The sequence below is a fragment of the Oncorhynchus tshawytscha genome, linkage group LG06 (assembly GCF_018296145.1).
Source record: "Oncorhynchus tshawytscha isolate Ot180627B linkage group LG06, Otsh_v2.0, whole genome shotgun sequence".
Lineage (NCBI taxonomy): Eukaryota > Metazoa > Chordata > Actinopteri > Salmoniformes > Salmonidae > Oncorhynchus > Oncorhynchus tshawytscha.
In genome coordinates, this window is record NC_056434.1 from 23,590,973 (window position 1) to 23,612,980 (window position 22,008).

The window sequence follows — 22,008 nt, forward strand, 5'->3', positions numbered from 1 at the left end:
GATGGGGAGAAGTCTGTCTATAATAAAGCAATGCTCTGCCTTCTTAACAACACTATCAACAAGGCAGGTCCTACTGGCACAAGTTTTGTTGCACCTTGACTACTGTTCAGTCGTGTGGTCAGGTGCCACAAAAAAGGACTTAGGAAATTTGCAATTGGCTCAGAACAGGGCAGCACAGCTGGCCCTTGGATGTACACAGAGAGCTAATATTAATAATATGCATGTCAATCTCTCCTGGCTGAAAGTGGAGGAGAGATGGACTTCATCACTACTTTTATTTATGATAGGTATTGACATGTTGAATGCACCGAGCTGTCTGTCTAAACTACTGGCACACAGCTCAGACACCCATGCATACCCCATAAGACATGCCACAAGAGGTCTCTTCACAGTCCCCAAGTCCAGAACAGACTATGGGAGGCATACAGTACTACATAGAGGCATGACAACATGGAACTCCTACACCTGCATTGCTTGCTGTTTGGGGTTTTAGGCTGGGTTTCTGTACAGCACTTTGAGATATCAGCTGATGTAAGAAGGGCTTTATAAATACATTTGATTTGAAATTTGATTTGAACTATTTTCCACATCAAGTAACTGACGCAAGCAGTAAAATTAGACTTAAAAAACAGATTAAAAAAACTCCTTATGGAACAGCGGGGACTGTGAAGCTATACAAACATAGGCACAGACACACGCGCATTCAACCCGGCCCCTGCACGCACACACACACACACACACACGATAACATACATACATATGGATTTAGTAATGTAGATATGTGGTAGTGGTGGAGTAGGGGCCTGAGGACACACAGTGTGTTGTGAAATCTGTGAATGTATTGTAATGTTTTTAAAATGGTATAAACTGCCTTAATTTTGCTGGACCTCAGGAAGAGTCGCTGCTGTTTTGGCATACACCCAGTCACTACAAAGATGACTCAGTTGACAGAGAGGAAGTAAACCGCTCAGAGATTTCATCATGAGGTCAATGATGACTTTAAAACTGTTATAGAGTTTAATAGCTGTGATAAGCGAGAACTGAGGATGGATCAAAAACATTGTAGTTGCTCCACAATATTAACCTAATTTACAGAGTGAAAAGAAGGAAGCCTGTACAGAATAAAAATATTCCAAAACATGCGTCCTGTTTGCAACAAGGCACTCAAGTAAAACTGCAAAAAAATTGCCTGTAAGAGATTTCCTCCTCTTCTTCCGAAGAAGAGAGGCGAAAAGGATCAGAGGACCAATATGCGGCGTGGTAAGTGTCCATGGTTCATTTAATATGTAAACTTACACATGAACAACTGATACAACAAAACAAGAAACATGTGAAACCCTAAACAGCCCTATCTGGTGCAAAACACAAAGACAGGAACAATCACCCACAAACACATAGTGACACCCAGGCTACCTAAGTATGATTCTCAATCAGAGACAACTAATGACACCTGCCTCTGATTGAGAACCATACTAGGCCGAAACATAGAAAACCCCAAATCATAGAAAATCAAACATAGACTGCCCACCCAACTCACGCCCTGACCATACTAACTAAATACAAAACACAGGAAATAAAGGTCAGAACGTGACATTGCCAAATAATTATCTTTTTGTCCTGAATACAACGTGTGTTGTATTTGGGGCAAATCCAATACAACACATTACTGAGTAACACCATATTTTCAAGCATAATGCTGGCTGCATCATGTTATGTGTATGCCTATAATTGTTCAGGACTGGGGAGTTTTTCAGGGTAAAAAATTAACAACATGGAGCTAAGCGCTGGCAAAATCCTAGAGGAAAACCTGGTTCAGTCTGCTTTCCACCAGACACTGGGAGATGAATTCCCCTTTCAGCAAGACAATAACCTAAAACACAAGGCCAAATCTACACTGTACTCTTAGAAAAAAAGATGCTATCTAGAACCTTAAAAGGTTCTTCATCTGTCCCCGTATGAGAACCCTTTTGGTTGCAGGTATAACCATTTTGGTTCCAGGTAGAACCCGTTTACAGAGGGTTCTACCTGGAACAAAAAAGGGTTATCCTATGGGGACATCCGAATAACCCGATTGGAACTCTTTTTACTAAGATTGTGGGGTGTCTGACCAAGAAGACAGTGAATGTTCCTGAGTGACCGAATTACAGTTTTGACTTAAATCTTAAATATATGGCAAGACCTGAAAATGGCTATCTAGCAATGATCAACAACCAATTTGACAGCGCTTGAAGAATTTAAAAAATAATAATTGGCAAATGTGGCACAATCCAGGTATGGAAAGTTCTTAGAGACTTACCCAGAAAGACTCACAGCTGTAACCACTGCCAAAGATGCTTCGACAAATGATTGACTCAGGGGTGTAAATACTTATGTCAATGAGATATTTATGTATTTAATTTACAATAAATTAGCAAACATTTATAAAACATGTTTTCACCTTGTCATTATGGGGGTATTGTGTGTAGATGGGTAAGAACATTTCATCCATGTTGAATTCAAGCTGTAACACAACAAAATATGGAATAAGTCAAAAGCTGTGAATACTTCTGAAGGCACTGTACATAGCTACCTCAATGACCTCTTACCCCTTGGGACTGGTACTCCCTGTATATAGCCATGTTAATTTTTTAAATTGTTATTCGTTCACTCTGTATTTATTCCTCTTTTCACTATTTTGAAAAATGATTTAACTCTGCATTGTTGGAAAATGACCTGTAAGTCAGCATTTCACTATTCGTCTACACCTGTTGTATACAAAGCATGTGACAAATACATTTGTATTTGATTTCATGTGAAATCATTCTCTACCATTAATCAAGCCTTTACAGTGCTTTACCTGCTCAAACACAGTTCGAGAATATGTATCGTGCACATGGCATCAGAGCAGTAAGCAAGGTATTCATCTTCATCCTCCTTGTACATAGTGGGTTGTTTTTTCTGCAGCACTGCTGTTTCTACTGAAGGTCCTGGGTCTCCTACAGATATATTATGTATTACATTATACTGTATAACAGCAATACAGACCAACATTAGAAAAATACAGACATATCTATCAAAATTAAAACCATCTTTTATAAATGTATGAACTAAGTAATACTACATCTTTGTTTGTTTTTGTCAACGACACATTTTTATGACACAGTTATTGTCTGTAAAGAACCCTTTAGTTCTTTAGATTTTATCCTATGTTTATCTGATTATGGTATGTTTTGAAGTACCCTCTCAAAACGAGCATGTATGAGGTTGGCCTTATCGACAAGCCACTTCTTTAGGTCAGCTGTCTAGCAGCCTGTCTGGTCAGGTTCTCCGGGTCACCCAGCTGGGCCTGAAACGGTGCTAAGATGTCCAGCTTCTTCACCGCCTGTCGAAGACGCTCCTCTTTGGCCATCCTCTCCTGGACATGACATGAGGTAGAGAGGAAATACTGTAGGGTAAGAAGGCGGCACCGAGTGTCAGTCAGCCTTCTGTGATGAGAGGGTGAGTGTAATTCTTACTAGTGCCTCTCAGTGACAGCGTGCTCTCTCATTCCTCACTGTGTTGTAGATGGAGATGTAAAGCTCAGTACTGCCCTCTTCTTGTTCTCTTACACCCAGTATTTCCCTCACCTGAGTAAAAATACTAACTGTTTGTTACTTTGATATTTCTCTAATTTGAAGACATGTCGGAAAAGGTCTAGTAATTCATGCCAAAGTACATACACAACACATGCACACCTCTTTCTCAGACTCCTTGATTGTACCACATTCTCCTCCTCCTTCATCATATGGACTAACATTTCATACAGTTTCTTACTTGGCTTCTAAAATGGATCTACCTGAAAGCACATACATAAAGACCATTGGACAAACACCATAGTTACTTAACCCACATAACGGAAGAACATTTTATCTCAAATTGCTGGTGGCAGCAAATGGATGATCTAAGCCAGGTGTAAATTCTGTAGATTGTTTAGCTACTGTTTATTGCCCCTGAAGATTACATCTGAAATTTTACATTTTCAATTGCTAGACTAATGATCATGAGCACTCATCTCAATTTAGCTAACACTTCCCAGCCTAATTGTAACCAAATATCCAAACAGAGATTCAGTGAAAACAATAATCTGACATTGATGGATTTTGTCAAGACGAGATCCCATGCTTTTCTCAAAGCAGGACAATGGCGCTGTCCCAATCAAAACGGTGCTAAAATTATAGTTAACACACACAGTGATTGCTTTACCTTTATTAGAGTGGTGGATTACTTTGGGAGTTTCACGTAACCACGGCTATGAACTAAGCTGCGCATTCAGTTGACTACAATTTTTTTGCACCAGCGCAAAAGATTCGAGTCTGACCCAAAATAATTTGATCAATGGAGTTGATCAAGAATGGTTCACAAAGGCCACTATCTCACAGTCAACCATTCACGATCACACTTATCTTTGTCTAAGTTTGACCATCCTAAGGTGCCTCTTGTTTGAAATATATGGCATGTCCTTATAGGGAAATTGGGATTAAGGAACAGTTTGATGATAAGTAGGTGACATTATAGCCCAATTCTGTAGGCTAAGTTATATTCCACAGTGGGGGCAAGCTGTAAAGCGAGGGAGCGGGTGTCCGAGTCCATGGTTGTATTCTCTTTCCTTTCATTGGAGCCTCATCGTTGCCTCATTGATCCTCAAAGAGGCTTGTGAATTGAAATATTGGTGTTGTCATGCCAGGCAGTCTGCTGCCTTTTATATACACAGGCAAAGGTGTTTGAGTAATTATGGTGGGGATATTGGATTCCCAACATACACTACTTGACCAAAAGTATGTGGACAACTGCTCGTCGAACATCTCATTCCAACATTATGGGTGTTAATGTGGAGTTGGTCCCACCTTTGCTGCTATAAAAGCTACCACTCTTCTGGGAAGGCTTTCCACTAGATGTTGGAACATTGCTGCAGCAACTTGCTTCCATTCAACCACAAGAGAATTAGTGAGGTAGGGCACTGATGTTGGGCGATTAGGCCGGTCTTACAATTCATCCCAAAGGTGTTCGATGGGGTTTAGGTCAGGGCTCTGTGCAGACCAGTCAAGTTCTTCCATACCGATCTTGACAAAACATTTCTTTATGGACCTTGCTTTGTGCACTGTAGCATTTTCCCTTCACTGGAACTAAGGGGCCTAGCCCGAACCATGAAAAACAGCCCCAGACCATTATTCATCCTCCACCTAATTTTACAGTTGGCACTATGCCTTGGCATCTGCCAAACCCAGATTTGTCTGTCGGACTGCCAAAAGGTGAAGCGTGATTCATCATGCCAGAGAACGGGTTTACACTGCTCCACAGTAAAATGGCGGAGAGCTTTACACCACTCCAGCCGACCCTTGGCATTGCGCATGGTGATCTTAGGCTTTTGTATGGCTACTAGGCCATGGAAACCGGTTTCATGAAGCTCCCAATGAACAGTTGTTGTGCGTGCTGATGTTGCTTCCAGAGGCAGTTTGGAACTTTGTAGTGAGTGTTTCAACCGACGATTTTTACACGCTATGTGCTTCAGTATTCGGCCGTCCGTTCTGTGAGCTTGTGTGGACTACCACTTCGTGGCTGAGCTGATGTTGCTCCTAGATGTTTCCACTTCACAATAACAGCACTTACAGTTGACCAGGGCAGCTCTAGCAGGTCAGACATTTAACGAACTGACTTGTTGGAAAGGTGGCATCCTATGACGTTGCCACGTTGAAAGTCACTGAGCTCTTCAGTAAGGCTATTCTACTGCCAATGTTTGTTGATGGAGATTGCATGGCTGTGTGCTCGATTTTATACACCAGTCAGCAAAGGGAGTAGCTGAAGTAGCCGAATCCGCTAATTGGAAGGGGTGTCACATACTCATGTATATATAATGTACTTCCATTCATTTTTTAAAACCGGTACCGTTTCCCTCAGACAAGTCCTGTGAGACTTGTGGGGGTCATAGATCAAAATGGAGAACACCATTGTGTGCGTGAGAATCTCCCCTTTCCACCATGGGGTTAGTTTGTAGCCCAAATGGTTTGGATGCTACAGATGTTTTCGGGATGTCTCATGGTCTGACAAATACCGCTCTAGCTCTAACACCTTTCACCGCATATGCGGAAGTGATAGGCAGATGTGGTGGATTGAGATAAATTCAATGGAAAAAACATATCTCCAACTTAACCTGACAGATTTTTACGAGGATTTTTCTTTACGTCACCTATTGGTACGTCAAGCAACTCTAGGAGGTTAATCAGCTACCAGAAAGTAAAGCTTACATTCATCGTAAATATTCATAGTTGATATTTCCACCTATTATATCTCTGTCTATATTTCCAAGATGAATTAAGAGATCTTAATTATTTTGGTTTATGTAGGGCAGACAACTGAATACTTGTATTCCAAATGTTAGCAATATTCGAACTTGCAATATTTGGTTACATGAGCTTATGTGGGCCATCCCCACTCCATCCAGGCATTATTCTGCACTTTGAGTTTAGGGGGTGTGATGATGCACAGAAATACAATAATACTATCACGACTCAGGATATGACCCAGATGAAAACACGGAAGGCGGATAGTACAGTTCTCAGATGATTTATTAGAAACACAGGGCCGGCAAAGGGCAGGTAGAGGTTTGTAAACAGGTCAGAGTCAGACAGGTACAGGACAGCAGGAAGGCTCAGGGTCAGGGCAGGCAGAGGTTCATAATCAGGTCAGAGTCAGACAGGTACAGGACAGCAGGAAGGCTCAGGGTCAGGGCAGGTAGAGGTTCGTAATCAGGTCAGAGTCAGACAGGTACAGGACAGCAGGAAGGCTCAGGGTCAGGGCAGGCAGAGGTTCATAATCAGGTCAGAGTCAGACAGGTACAGGATGGCAGGCAGGCAGAATGGTCAGAACCGGGAAAAACTAGGAAACAGAACTAGCGCAACAGGAAGGCGGGAAAGAACCCTGGTAAGACCTGACAAGACAAGACAAAATGAACTGGCAAAAGACAAACAGAGAAATACACAGGGGATAATGGGGAAGATGGGCGACACAAGCACAAAGACAGGTGAAACAAATCAGGGTGTGACACAATACATCACAAAACAACAAACAGGGTGTCTTTCAATTCTGAACTGCATTTTTAAAAATTATTTTTCTTATTGTTTTATTATAAACATTTTTATATTTTTCTAGTGATTTAGCAATATCAGAACTTGCAATATTTGGTTAGATGACCTTATGTGACCCATCCCCCCCCTCCAATCAGGCATTATTATGCAATTTTTTAGTTTAGGGGGTGTGTCACAATATCTATCAATTTAACCACTTTTTCAGTAAAACATTTTTCCACAACCACTTTTTCAGTAAAACATTTTTCCACAACCACTTTTTCAGTCAAATATTTTTCCACAACCACTTTTTCAGTAAAACATTTTTCCACAACCACTTTTTCAGTAAAACATTTTTCCACAACCACTTTTTCAGTAAAATATTTTTACCCAACCATCCATTTCATAAATGGGAGACATTAGAGATATAGAAAAACATGGTTATACTTCGTTATCCCTCGGGTAGGGGTATCTCAAAAACTAAAGCCCTTTTTTGAGGATTGGCCACTAGTCTATAAAGCAACAAAGTAACCAAAGCAGTGGTCCTCTCCAGGAAAAGGACAGCATAGCTGCATTTTCCAGAAACGTTTTATTTTTTTACATCACATGGGAATAAATATAGGTAGGTGGTACACGCCGTGTTTGTCCCCCTACTGTATGTGTGTGTTGTTTACATTTTCATATAAATGCAGGTAAACTACTGTAACAAGTATTACTTATACTCGGTAGAAGCACACAGATGCGCTTATAGCAGGACATAATATGTGCATCTTTATCATGTTGACTCTATTTCTCCTGTGTGGGAGAGAGGTGGGACGCGAAATCAGAGGGAAAACGTGAGGTTAGTTATTCATTGTCTGAACGCACTTCGCTCAGACAACGAATAACTAACCTCACGTCTCCCTTCTGATTTCGTGTCCCATCTCTCTCCCGCACAGGATTAATAGACCAGTTCTCCTTCTGACCCAGTGAGACAAGACAACACTGAGCTTTAATAAAGATTTGGTCAAGATTTGGACATAATGGGATACGCATACTGCTGTACCGTGCTCGTTATAGGACACCTTGCGCTACATCAATCTACTGGATTTTGGCTCTTCGATGTGGTCTTCCCATCAAGTGTCAAACTTCAAAACAAAGTGGCAAACAATAGCACTCCGCCGGTTCTTATAGGTGAGCGTTTCTGTTTCTTGATAGAGAAATAGATCATAATTAAGTTTGCTGTGATCTGAAAAGCCTATATTGGGGATTGTGTCATTAGATTATGTTCATGTATTATATGATTGTAATATTGTCCTTGGACCCCAAGAACACAGTGGCCTCCATCATTCTGAAATGGAAGAAGTTTGGAACCACCAAGTCTCTTTCTAGAGCTGGCCTCCTGGCCAAACTGAGCAATCGGGGGAGAAGGGCCTTGGTCAGGGAGGTGACCAAGAACCCGATGGTCACTCTGATAGAGCACCAGAGTTTCTCTATGGAGATGGGAGAACCTTCCAGAAGGACGACCATCTCTGCAGAACTCCACCAATCAGGCCTTATGGTAGAGGGGCCAGACAGAAGCCTCTTCTCAGTAAAAGGCACAGGACAGCCCGCTTGGAGTTTGCCAAAAGGCACCTAAAGACTCTCAGACCTTGAGAAACAAGATTCTCTAGTCTGATGAAACCAAGATTGAACTCTTTAGCCTGAATGCCCAGCGCCACGTCTGGAGGAAACCTGGCACCATCTCTACTGTGAAGCATGGTGGTGGCAGCATCATGCTGTGGGGATGTTTTTCAGCAGCAGGGACTGGGAGACTAGTTAGGATCGAGGGAAAGATTAACGGAACAAAAATAAATCCTGCTCCAGAGCACTCAGGACCTCAGACTGGGGCGAAGGTTCACCAAACAATAGGACAATGACCCTAAGCACACAGCCAGGACAACGCAGGAGTGGCTTTAGGAAAAGTCTCAGAATGTCCTGGAGTGTCCCAGCTAGTGCCACGACTTGAACCCGATCAAACATCTCTGGAAAGACCTGAAAATAACTGTGCAGCGACGCTCCCCATCCAACCTGACAGAGTTTCAGAGGATTTTAAGAGAAAAATAGGAGAAGCTCCCCAAATATAGGTGTGCCAAGCTTGTAGTGTCATACCCAAGAAGACTCAAAGCTGTAATCGTTGCTCAACAAAGTACTGAGTAAAGGGTCTGAATACTAAATGTGATATTTCGTGTATTGTGTGTAGATTGTTTTTTTTTCTTCAATTTAATAAATGTATTAATAAGGGTTTAACGTAACAAAATGTGGTTAAGGTTAAGGAGTCTGAATACTTTCCAAATGCACTGTATATTTACATTATTTAGTAGACCAGAGCAACTTACTTTTATATGAATACTAGTCCCCTTTGGGAATCAAACCCACAACCCTGGCGTTGCAAGCGCCATGCTCAACCAACTGAACCACACAGGATTCCTAATGCTGAGAGTTGGACTGGGGTGAAGAGCGTACTGGTATTCCTTTGTCAGCATTTGTGGGGCTAAGCAGCATATCTGCCTGGAGAGGAGAAAGTGTTGGGTTAATAAATGTTTTGTGGGGGCAGTAATGCCACACATGATGTCCTAGGAGGTGCTGTGTTGGGGAACTGGTAGGGCTTGGATTAGGCTTGGGGCTCGTGTGTGTTATATATATTTATATATGGGATTGGTCAATGTCTTGAGTCTTTTTGATGGGACAAATCACACAATCCTGTCATCCTCTTCTTTCTCATCTACCATTGTTGTATGCTCCTTTTCAAATACTTTAATTCAAGCTGTGCTGATTGAACAAGTTGGAGAAAGTTCTAAAGGTTTATCACTTTTGACCAGTGCCAGGGAACCTAGGAAACCAATTTGAGGCCAAGATTGACAAGCCAAGTCTTGTGCATTGATGTGCTACAAAAAGACTGACTTTTTCACACTCTGGATTGACCTAAATATGTTCATGCCAATTGGGATTAACTGTTGGATTGATAATACAAGGTGAGGGGGAGAATGAGTATATTCTACATATTCAACGTCATAATTCTGTTTAGATTAATTAATTAATTTCAATTTAATGTTTGAGCATTTGCTAATTGTATCAATAAATAATGCACTGTAAGAGAGCAGTATATAACCACAACTCTATTTTCATGATTTTTTGAATGTTTTAGTGGTTGGGATCATTTCCTTATGCAATACCATTCTGTACATACTGCATATTTCCTGCTACAGAATTGAACAACAGGACAACTGGCAAGACCTCCAATTCTGCAGGGGTGACAGTGAGAGTGCCTGGTTTTGGACAAACATATAGTGTTGAGTTCTTAGACATCAACAAGCTGGCAGGTGAGAATAACCATAATGAGGCCATCTTTTCCTGTAAATGTTTTCTTTTTAATTATGATTTCATTAAATTTGTCTTACCAGGTTATTTTCATACTATGGTTACTCATTTGGTCAACATTGGATATGTCCGCAATGAGATCATCTGAGCAGCACCATACGACTGGAGGATAGCTCCAAGTAAGTAACATCATGGACACAAACACAAACCATCCAACTGACAATCAATTTCCTGTCAGCAAAATTACAAGTACAACTCATTCATTGTTTGTGCAAACATGGTTACACATCATGTGACTGTCTATTTGTCTCTACTAACCAGATGAGCAGGATGAATACTTTGCACGACTGAAGAAGCTGGTTGAGGATATGTATGAGGAGTATCAACAACCAATTTACCTCCTGGGACACAGCATGGGAAGCAATTATGTCCTCTACTTATATCAGCAGACCCAGGCTTGGAAAGACCAGTACATCAAAGGCTTCATTTCACTCTGTGCACCCTGGGGTGGGGCAGTCAAGCCCCTTCGAGTGCTAGCATCAGGTACTCGGTCACAATCCGGTGGACAGATTGAAACATCACCCATAGTAGAAACATAACCTAAAACAATCTGAAACCGTGCTGAAGTACTTCTTATTGTCCCACAGATCACATTGACAGTAAATCACTACATATTGCAAAATCGTTTTATTTGAGATGATGCCCACATCTTAATTTTCTTGAAAGGGTGGTAAGACTGGTTTGTTTAGATTACTTTGGCGAGTCACACATTGGCTGGAGATTGAAAAATATAAATTTGTCTCCGCAGGTGAAAATGATGGCATCCCAATGGTGTCTAACATCAAGATCCGGGAGGAGCAACGAATGACCACCACAAACCCCTGGATGCTTCCATTTGAAGAGGCATGGCCTGCAGACCACACCTTCATCTCCACACCCTCATTCAACTATACCGACCAGGACTACCAACACTTCTTCAAAGATATCGACTTTGAGGATGGCTGGTTCATGTGGGAAGACACCAGAAACCTGACCGCAGGTCTGCCCCCTCCTGGTGTTGAGATATACTGCTTCTATGGTGTGGGGCTGCCAACACCAGTTACCTATATTTATGATGACCAGTTCCCAAATGTAGACCTTATAGACTATGTGTATGCTGATGTGGATGATAGTGGATAGTCTTAGCATGGGTCAATGTAAGCACTGAATAGGGAAGCAAGCACAACCTGTCCATGTCAAGGAATTCAGGGCCATGCCCCACTTGGAAATAGTATTAAATCGCAAGGTGCTCAACGTGGTCCAGAGTATCCTGGAAGGAAGATATGAGGAAGAGGATTATGAATTCCATGAGACTGATGAACCTCCTGTTGACCCCACTGTCATGCAAGACCGGCCCCTGTTGGACCAGCCTCCCAAATTTCTGGTTTAACAGTACAAAACACTTCCCATTTAATATCTACAGTGCCTTCAAAGTATTCACACCCTTTTGACTTTTTCTACATTTTGTTGTATTACTGCCTGAATTTAAAAAGTATAACATTGTTCCACTTTGACAATGTTTTTCAAAAATGTTTACTAATTAATAAAAAAAATTGTCTTGAGTCATTAAGTATTCAACCCCTTTGTTATGGAAATTCTAAATAAGTTCAAGAGTAAAAATGTGCTTAACAAGTCACATAATAAGTTGTGTGGACTCACTGTGTGCAATAGTGTTTAACATGATTTTTGAACAACTACCTCATCTCTGTACACCACACGTACAGCTAATTGTAAGGTCCCTCAGTCTAGCAATGAATTTCAACCACAAAGGCCAGGGAGGTTTTCCAATACCTCGTTAAAAAAGGGCACACATTCGTGAATGGGTAAAAAAAAATACAAAAAAGCAGACATTGAATATCCCTTTGAGCATGGTGAAGTTATAAATGACACTTTGGATGGTGTATCAATACATCCCTTCACTACAAAGATAGTGTCCTTCCTAACTCAGTTGCCGGAGAAGAAGGACACCGCTCAGGGATTTCACCATGAGGACAATGGTGACTTTAAAACAGTTACAGAAGTTAATGGCTGTAATAGGAGAAAACTGAAGATGGCTCAACATTGTCATTGTGAGGTAATTCAATTTCAATTCAGGCTGTAAGGCAAAATGTGGAATCAAGGGGTATGAATTGTTTGATGGCACAATTGTTCTACAAATATTTCAAGACAAAAATGTAGTCCTGAGAAACTTCAATTAACAACCCTCCATGTTCCAACACAAACTCTGGACAGCAAAGGGTCTGGTTAGTTTTATAAAGAGGAATGACAAACCACACACATGTAAAGAACTCTGAGCCATGTGTTTAGTAAGTTAGTAGGGATGTTCTATTGATAAGTGAGTGAATTGGGCCATTTTCTGTCATGCTTAGTGTAACAGTATAACTTTAGACCGTCCCCTCGCCCATACCCGGGTACGAACCAGGGACCCTCTGCACACATCAACAACAGTCACCCACGAAACATCGTTACCCATCGCTCCACAAAAGCCGCGGCCCTTGCAGAGCAAGGGGAACTACTACTTCAAGGTCTCAGAGCAAGTGACGTCACCAATTGAAACGTTATTTAGCGCGCACCACCGCTAACTAAGCTAGCCGTTTCACATCCGTTACATTAGCATTTCAAATGTAACAAGTACTTTTGTGTTTCAGGGAAAATGTAAGGAGTAAAATGTACATTATTTTTTTGGTAATGTAGTGAAGTAAAAATTGTCAAATAGAAAATGGTAACGTAAAGTACAGATACCCCCCAAAAAGTAAACATTTTTACTTCACACCACTGGTGGTGGCTGAAGAGGCGGGTGTCGACTGCTGTGGCCATCTGCTACGCCCCACATGGGAGACTTCCTTAAAAAGGGTGAAGGCTCTCACTGCTCTTGTAGCAGTCACTGAACACTTCTAGAGAAAGAGAGGTGTTAACACGCAACCTGACAAAAATGCTGCAGCACATATCAGTAGTATGCATTACCCTGTAACAAAGAAAAAGGCTAACCTACCTTCGGCCAGGTGGCAAACTTCTGAGCAAACTCCTTCATGGAAAGCTTGGTCTCCGTCTCACTTTCCATGAGATTGAGACGGAGAGAACTAACTTAGGCTCTTGAAACGCATCCGTGCTTTGTTTTGCTTTGAGTGAGCATGTGGTTTTCATTATTACAATCTCCCAGAAGTAGCCAGCCATCTACACTGAACAAAAATAAACGCAACATCAAATCTAAATTTGTCGCATGCGCCGAATCCCCCACAAAAGGGACTCCTCAGCACCAATGGGATCGTTTATGTCAGCTCATGAAACATGGGACCAACACTTTACATGTTGCATATATCTCTCTCGCTGCGGTCCTGCAGCACAACCCAGATGAACAGAGGCTCAGGGAGAAAGACAGAGCTGCTTCCTGTACAGACACTCTGCTGAGAGGTGGGGAGAGTGGGGGAGAGTGAATAAAGTTAGCACAGCAGTAACAGTTTCCAATGCATTATTGGCCTTAGCATGCATCACCATAGCAATGTTGATAAATATGTAGGAGGCCGGAGGATGTGGCTGCCGTTTTATGGGCTCTTAACTAACCGTGCCATTTTGTTAGTAACTTATTTTGTACATAATGTTGCTACTACTGTCTCTTATGACCTGAGGGGTGTGGTATATGGCCAATATACCACAGCTAATCGCTGTTCTAATGCACCACCCAATGCGGAGTGCCTGTATACAGGCGTTAGCTGTGGTATATTGGCCATAGAGTACAAACCCCCAAGGTACCTTATTGCTATTATAAACTGGTTACCAACATAATTAGAACAGTAAACAAGTAATTTTGAGTCATAAATGTAGTATACCATGGCTTTCAGCCAATCAGCACTCAGGAGCCAAACTACTCCGTTTATAGTAAGGTTTTAACTGATGGTTGATAGGGATGTCCCACAGCCAGGGGAGCCGCCAGGGATTTTGGGACTCATGAAAATATATCACATTGGGCCCCACCACCACAGGTCACATCAACCCTGCGCAATTGCTGTAGCCACACACCTCCAGAACCCAATCGGCCCATTCAAAGCTTTAAATAACTCTACCTTTGCAGGCTTGCAGGCTCTTGTAGTCCAATATTTACTGACATTGAGCTGTGAAAATATAACACTGTGCAGACATGCACGCAACATTCTGCATACAGTGAAATTCACTATTTGATGCAAGATTGATACCCTTTATATGAAATGTGCCCAAGGTAATCTTTTACAGTCTAAATGTAATTTTAAATGGTAAAAATCGTGAATGGAAAATTCTCTTAACATTAATGAATAACTTAAAATAAATATAGCTTATATAACCCCCTCTTATATTAACCTCTTCAATTAAAATAAATTAACATTATCATCTTTGAATGATAACAAACAAAATCGGCAGCAGATTTTTGAACTAAGTATATATACCAACTAGAAGATAAGCAGCTGTAAAAGTGGAAATGGAAAACAAAACGAAAAGGCCTGATGGTGGCGCTAGAGGAACAGTCAAGTGGTCACAAAATCAATAGGTTTCTTCCACTTGAGGTCTTGATTGTGCACAACAATTTTTTGGGCAATCCAACTATTACTTTGAGCTATATCTTGTTCTCAGCCTGTGGTTATCATGTGTGTAGTGATCCAATATCCATGCCAATCAACAGTTATCACTGGCCCTTGCTCAGCCTGAACACCATTTGGACTTTACAGCCCAAGTGTTACAGGGAATACTGAAGGAAGAGGTTCCCCCTCCCAGGTACCTGAGCCGGTGTAGTGATCTGAAAACACATTTGAATCTGACTGAAGGAGTATAGTGGTTTACTTTTAAATATTAGAAGTACTGTATATTTTTTTCACTTTTCCCTTGTCCCAATTGTGCGTTCAAGTTAAACCGTTTTCATCCCATCCAGTAGGTGGCGGCATGCACATTTACTGTTGTTTGCGGACCGTCATAATACCATAGAAGAAGGTCAATAGATTGATAAATTATCTGTTGCACCCCTGCTTTCAACATCTGCGCAGTTTTGTTTTCATGTTATGAAATGTGTGTCAGCCAAGGGATTTTATCGTGTTGATAAACACCCACATTTCCTCATCAGGGGAAACAGCGTTATGAATGGGAGAAATGGTATCCTGTGGTTTGACTATCCCAGTGCTCTTTCAGCTGTGTTTGTTGTTTTTGGCACCATACATCAACGGCAGAACATTTGAGAATTGTCTCACGGGCAAGTCATGTCGATCGGAAAGACCTCCCGTAGTCCTAAGTAAGTGGCAATTGTTTATATTTGTTGGAGCTAACGTTAGCGCACCTATTTTTATGTAGTCAATACTGTGCAACAGATTTGTGTAACAGATTGCCTGGCCAGCTTCTTGGCTAACGTCAGACAGGTAACGTTAGGCTAGTTAGCAGAAACTCTTGACCTGTACTCAGCATCATATTTGTTTTGAGATGTCCCTCGAACAGCAAGGCATAGTTTATTTGCTTGATTAGAGAGCGGGTAAAACTAGCTAATATACATACCGTCGTTAACTTAGTCAATCTATCCCTGTGCTCATTACATTTATTACTCCAATTTTACAATGCAGTTCGGTCTCCGATTGTTTACTCATGAGCAGAGTGATTCAGGCACGCTAGGTTCGAGCGACTGGTCATATGACTACCAAATGGAACAAAATGTGACCGACACTTTGTAGGCCAACATGTTTCCCCACGCGCTGTAATGCATCTTACTATTTAACTAACTTAAATTCCCTAATGCGGTTTCTTATTCACCGTTATTTTCAGCTTTTTTAATACACCTTGAGAATAAAAATACATATTGCAAGCCTAGAAATTAAGTCTGTTCTGTGTTCCAACAAAGGGTATCTTCTGTTTGGCAAGTTACAACCCTAGCAGTAGGCTATTTGTTTGTCGCCATACATGGCAGTGATAGTAATCAGTGAAGTTTGCCCTAAGGTCTCTTCTGGTTACGGCTTTTAACTTGTGGTTGCCTCAGTCACTCAAGGTTGTATGTCGTCACTGCCTCATGTTGAAATTTAAGTCCAGCCGGAGTAAACACTAATCTCGCCATTCTAAAGACCCCACAAACTGAGTTGTCTTTAGTTAATAAATGTTAACTCATTGATTGTATCACACTCAATTGATAGTGTTCTGCCTTTGGTCAGTCTGATTGGCCATCCTCAACCTATTGTATTGTCCCACAGTTCCTGGAGACCTAGGGAATCAGTTGGAGGCCAAGCTGGACAAGCCCAGCGTGGTTCACTACATATGTTACAAGAAGACTGATGTCTATTTCACATTATGGCTCAACCTGGAACTGCTGGTGCCGGTGGCCATCGATTGCTGGATCGATAACATAAGGTTAGCACCTAGTTCTATGTGAGGAGGAAAAGCAGGGTGTTGGTTAATGAGCTTGGTAGAAAGCTACTGATAACATCTCTACTACTGGCAACTTAATAAAATACTAGTTTAATACTACTAAGTAGCTGGCTGAGTAGGCATGTGTTTCTGTAGCCTAGGTTGAATAGGTGATCTTCTGACCATTGTACAAATTGACCTTTGAATCAATGTTTTCAACAATTAGTCTGTCTGAGCTTAGTGTATTTAATAAAAGGTGTAGTGCACAAACAGTTGCGAGTTCAAATCTCGTCAGACATTTTATCTAATTAGAAACTGTTTTAGCTACTCATCTAACCTTAGCACATTTAGCTAACCCTTCCCCTAAATGTTTAAACTACTAAACTTAACCCTAAGCTAACATTAACCACTTAGCTACAATTTGTAACCTATTTAGCAACAGTACTTTTTGCAATTTCGTAACACTATAGTACATTTAGCAAATACAAAAATGGTTGGACATACATTTCTTATGGTATATATTAATTTGTAACATCCTAAATGGAGTGTCCCGGGTTTACATACAGAATACAAAATGCTGAGACCAGGTTGTTTACAAGGACGAGTTGCAGATAAATGGGTAATCAATATTTATTGAAAATGACAAGGCGCAACACTCACTTACCATGGTTGCCTTTCTTCAATGATCAAATTGATTGCACCTTAACTCGTTGGTTGAGCACCCTCCACTTTCATTAAACATTTTAGACACTAGTCTAATATTTAATTTACTAGGAAAGATAACTAATGATTCTATACATGCATAGGCAGCCTATTCGATTTCATTGAGACCACACATACAGTGCATTCAGAAAGTATTCTGATCCCTTGACTTTTCCCATATTTTGTTATGTTACAGCCTTATTATAAAATTGTTCTCATTGGCACACCTGTATTTGGAGTGGCTCTCATTCCTCTGCAGATCCTCTCAAGCTCTGTCAGGTTAGCTGGGGAGTGTTGCTGTACAGCGATTTTCAGGTCTCTCCATGTTCCACTGGGTTCAAGTCCGGGCTCTGGCTGGGCCACTCAAGAACATTCAGACTTGTCCCAAAGCCACTCCTGCGTTGCCCTGTTGGAAGGTGAACCTTCAAGCTGAGGTCCTGAGCAGGTTTTCATCTGTACCCCTACAAAAATCCTGTCTCGGAGCTCTTTTCCTCATTTCCTTCGACCTCGTGGCTTGGTTTTTGCTCTGGCATGCACTGTCAACTGTATATAGACAGGTGTGTGCCTTTCCAAATCATGTCTAATTAATTGAATTTGCCACAGGTGGACTCCAAGTTGTAGAAACACCTCAAGGATGATCAATGGAAACAGGATGCACCTGAGATCAATTTTGAGTCTCATGGCAAAGGGTCTGAATACTTATGTAAATAAGGTATCTGTTATTTGTAATGAATTAGCAAAACTATCTAGCCATGTTTTCACTTTCTCATTAATGGGGTATTGTTTGTAAATTGCAGAATGTATTTATTTAATCAATTTTAGAATAAGGCTGTAACGTAACAAAATGTGGAAAAAGTCAAGGGGTCTGAATACTTTCTGAAGGCACTGTATACTAGGCACACTTTATCTCGCACGCCCAACTAGTAGAGGAGAGGTAGGCTACTTAACTTGTATGCGTTAGCCACGCTCAGAATTCACAAGGCAGAAAGACATCCATTTCCAAATAATCTGTGGGACAACAGATTCTGTCTGACCGCCCGCTCCCAACCACAGCATGAAGAATGCTGACCGTTCCACAATGATCTCTGTAGGGACCCGTAGATGCAACCCTCTATACTGAAATGAATTGAAACCGGTGTTGCTTGTGGGGTCTCTAACCAAAATAACCACATGTCAGTGTGCTGTGGGTTTATTTCAGGAACAACTCATGAATTAAGTGAAGTGAAAGTTTCCAGTTCTATCCAATGTTATCTTCATAATACTTAGAATGTATACTTGTAATGAACTTTTCTAATATTCTGGCATCTGTCTGTGTATTAGACTGATATACAACCGCACAACAAGGCAGACAGAAGCTCCTCCGGGGGTAGATGTCAGGGTGCCTGGCTTTGGACAGACCTTTTCTCTGGAATACCTTGACCCCAGCAAGCGCGATGTTGGTGAGTGGGCCCATCGTAGCGTGCCTAAAGTATTTATTCAACGGTCTATCTAATAGTGTTAGTATCTCAGTTGTTGCTTGTGTGTGGGTTTGACTAAGCTACTACTGTGTGTATTGCAGGTATGTATTTCGTCACCATAGTGCAGTCGCTGGTAGAATGGGGATATACAAGAGATGATGATGTTCGAGGGGCTCCGTATGACTGGCGTAAGGCTCCAAGTAAGTAGCCTTACAGTCCATTGCATTCTGTTACATTTGCGGTCTGATGAACCGAGCTTGTTGGCAACAGGTCTTTGGATGAATTGCATGTCCTTGTGTTAGGAGCTAGCTATGTGTTATTGCCGCCAACCTTTATAGTGTTGTTGGGTAGATTTTAGCCTGTAAGTTGTATTACTTTGTATCTAGTCATTGGAATTATGATCAACATTTTAAGACTGAAACAGAATGTCAATTTAGACCTTTTAGATGTATTGTTTGCTTTAAAATATTGTTATAGGAATCGCAGTAGTTTAGAGTGACCAGTCTCATGCAAGTTTTCTCCCTTGCTTTTATATGATTTTGACAGATGAGAACAAGGCCTACTTTTTGAGTCTGCAACAGATGATTGAAGAGATGGCAGAGAAGGCTGGATGTTCAGTTGTACTGATTGCCCACAGCATGGGGAACATGTACACCTTGTATTTCCTAAACCATCAGCCCCAGGCCTGGAAGGATCGCTACATCAAGGCCTTTGTGTCCCTGGGTGCTCCTTGGGCTGGAGTGGCCAAAACCATGAGAGTTGTGGCTTCTGGTAAGAGTCTGAGTAGGCTTTTTGGCATGAAGTTACATAGGAGTCAGACACAATACTGGAGTTACTGTGGGCTGCATACCAATCATAATGTCTAGCAACTATGTACTTTATATTAACTATTGCAGTGGTTTATATTGGGTCTTTCCTTATAGGTGATAATAACCGTATTCCAGTCATCAGTTCACTAAAAATCCGCTCACAGCAGCGCTCTGCAGTCTCAACCACATGGCTGTTCCCATACGCACATTCCTGGCCCGCTGACCAGGTCCTGATCCAAACACCCACCACCAACTACACCGTCAAGGACTACCAGCGCTTCTTCAAGGATATTGATTTCGAAGACGGCTGGGAGATGCGTCAAGACACTGCGCCACTGGTCAGTGCACTGGAGCCCCCTGGGGTGGCCATACACTGTCTGTACGGCAGTGGAGTTCCCACAGCGGAGGGTTTCCTCTACAACAACTTTCCTGATACAGACCCCACACTGATTCTTGGAGATGGGGATGGGACAGTCAACCTGCTGAGTGCCACCCAGTGCAAGCGTTGGATAGGCCACCAGAATCAGCCTGTCCATATGCTTGAGCTGGAAGGGAATGAGCATGTGGCAATGCTGCTTAACTTTACGACGGTCGCCTACATCAAGACTGTCCTTTTTGGCCCTTGAGCGACCAACTAGATCTGATCTTAAGAGAGTCACAAACATGAAAAACTGTGATAGTACAAAGAAGATGAACGATAGGCTTGTAGATAGATTATGACCTCGGAGCCTGATGAGGAAATGTTTTACCCTATTCCTGATTTTTAAAAAAAATAATAATTATCCCCTCAGCAAGACATTGTTTTTTTCCCCCCATAATGTCAATCCAAATGTGACAGTTAATTGATATTATAAGTAATGATTCAGTTTTCTAAGATCTTTTCCAATCCATTTAACTCAGATTACCAGATTGTTTCCTGTTGTGCTAAACCAAAACGCGTTGTGATTTTACATACAGATTTTACCATATTATATGTAAAGCATTGGGGGCATAGCTACAATAAGTCAGTAGTATTTGTACCATTAACATCAGTGATTTTACTGTACACATTAGCCATGTGAACACAGAAATAATAACTTTCGTATTCATTTTTTTATTCAGACCTTTTCTGCCGTTACAAAGCGTTACATTTTGTTTTGTTCTGTAGGTCACCGTATGTATAGTATACCTGTTCATATTCTGTATGTATAACATAAGGAAATAAATGACGGTAATGCCTGTAATTTTGTTCCTAAAACATGTCAGCTATTATTTTTTTAACACTTCCAATCTAAATCAAACCAGGTTAACTGTTTAATATGTGATCCTCAGAAGTAGCAGTATGTCCAGTATTGAGCTGTGATTAATGCATAAATTCAGGTCCTTTTGTCAAGGCTAGATTGTTTACTGGGACAGCACAGGAAGATGCTGTCCGATCAGCTTGATTGTAACTCTGCCATTGCGCTATGGTTGGGCTTGACCAATATGTTATTGCTGGTACTATCATGATATGTTTGTGTGCTGCCCTGTGACGATTAAGTAAAATGTAATGTTGAACATTGCATTAAGCTGGCCTTCTGTGGGAGCTCTGTTAAAGTAAGAGGGAGTGAAAATTGGAACTCTGTTTCATCAGCCTCAGAGGTTCCTCTTCCCTAGTCTCACAGCTGCTGTGGAGCGTGCATGCAGCGCACCCATTGTCTGGCGAAAGAGACTACCTCTTCCCCTCAGATGGCTTAACACATCTACTTCAGTACTTTCACGGATCAAACAGGACCTACCATATGCACCTGCAACACTTAATCAGGGTTTCTGAACTCATCAGAAAGCCACGAGTGATTGCGCCATAAGTCATTGGGTCCTGTCATCTGGAGTGTTAGTTCAGGATTATTATATCCTCTTTAATCAAAAAGGTTCATTAATGAATTCTATCCTTCTAGTTCACAAGTACCACTTTAAAAATGGATTTAGGCCTCTAAGGCTTAATCTAACAAAAGCTTTAGTTGACAACTACTGTTTCATTCTATAGGTCAATTATGAACATTTGTCAGGTTTCACAACATTACAGTTGACCACAGAATGAATGAGAACTGGTTGTCAGTGTAGCGAAAAGGTCTTGTTCCCAGACTAACGTTGCAACTCTTGACAGTCCAGTCTCAACAGGAAGGCTCCATCCTCATGGGAGTCAACCAAACCCTAACGGGGGAGAGACTTTTATTCTCTGTGAGACACTGGGGCTGTTTCATTTACTTGCACATTAAC

General features: G+C 41.4%; 1 protein-coding gene and 1 pseudogene across 1 annotated transcript; both read left to right on the plus strand.

The window, feature by feature from the left end:
• Positions 1-7,571: 7,571 nt before the first annotated feature.
• LOC112253331 lies at positions 7,572-12,019 on the plus strand (annotated as a pseudogene).
• Positions 12,020-15,399: 3,380 nt separating this feature from the next.
• On the plus strand, positions 15,400-21,007 carry LOC112252264 (phospholipase A2 group XV). Its single transcript, XM_024423356.2, has 6 exons — positions 15,400-15,708; positions 16,649-16,805; positions 18,825-18,943; positions 19,063-19,161; positions 19,508-19,732; positions 19,885-21,007. The coding sequence occupies exons 1-6, from the start codon at positions 15,561-15,563 to the stop codon at positions 20,394-20,396; spliced, it is 1,260 nt and encodes a 419-aa protein (XP_024279124.1). The 5' UTR covers positions 15,400-15,560; the 3' UTR covers positions 20,397-21,007.
• The last annotated feature ends 1,001 nt before the right edge of the window (positions 21,008-22,008 follow it).

Bases quoted from the DNA above. Each gene is read 5' to 3' on its own strand.
- LOC112252264 (XM_024423356.2), top strand. From the start codon at position 15,561: ATGGGAGAAATGGTATCCTGTGGTTTGACTATCCCAGTGCTCTTTCAG. The intron at 15,709-16,648 runs GTAAGTGGCAAT...ATTGTCCCACAG, and splicing joins AAGACCTCCCGTAGTCCTAA to TTCCTGGAGACCTAGGGAAT. The intron at 19,162-19,507 runs GTAAGTAGCCTT...TGATTTTGACAG, and splicing joins TGACTGGCGTAAGGCTCCAA to ATGAGAACAAGGCCTACTTT.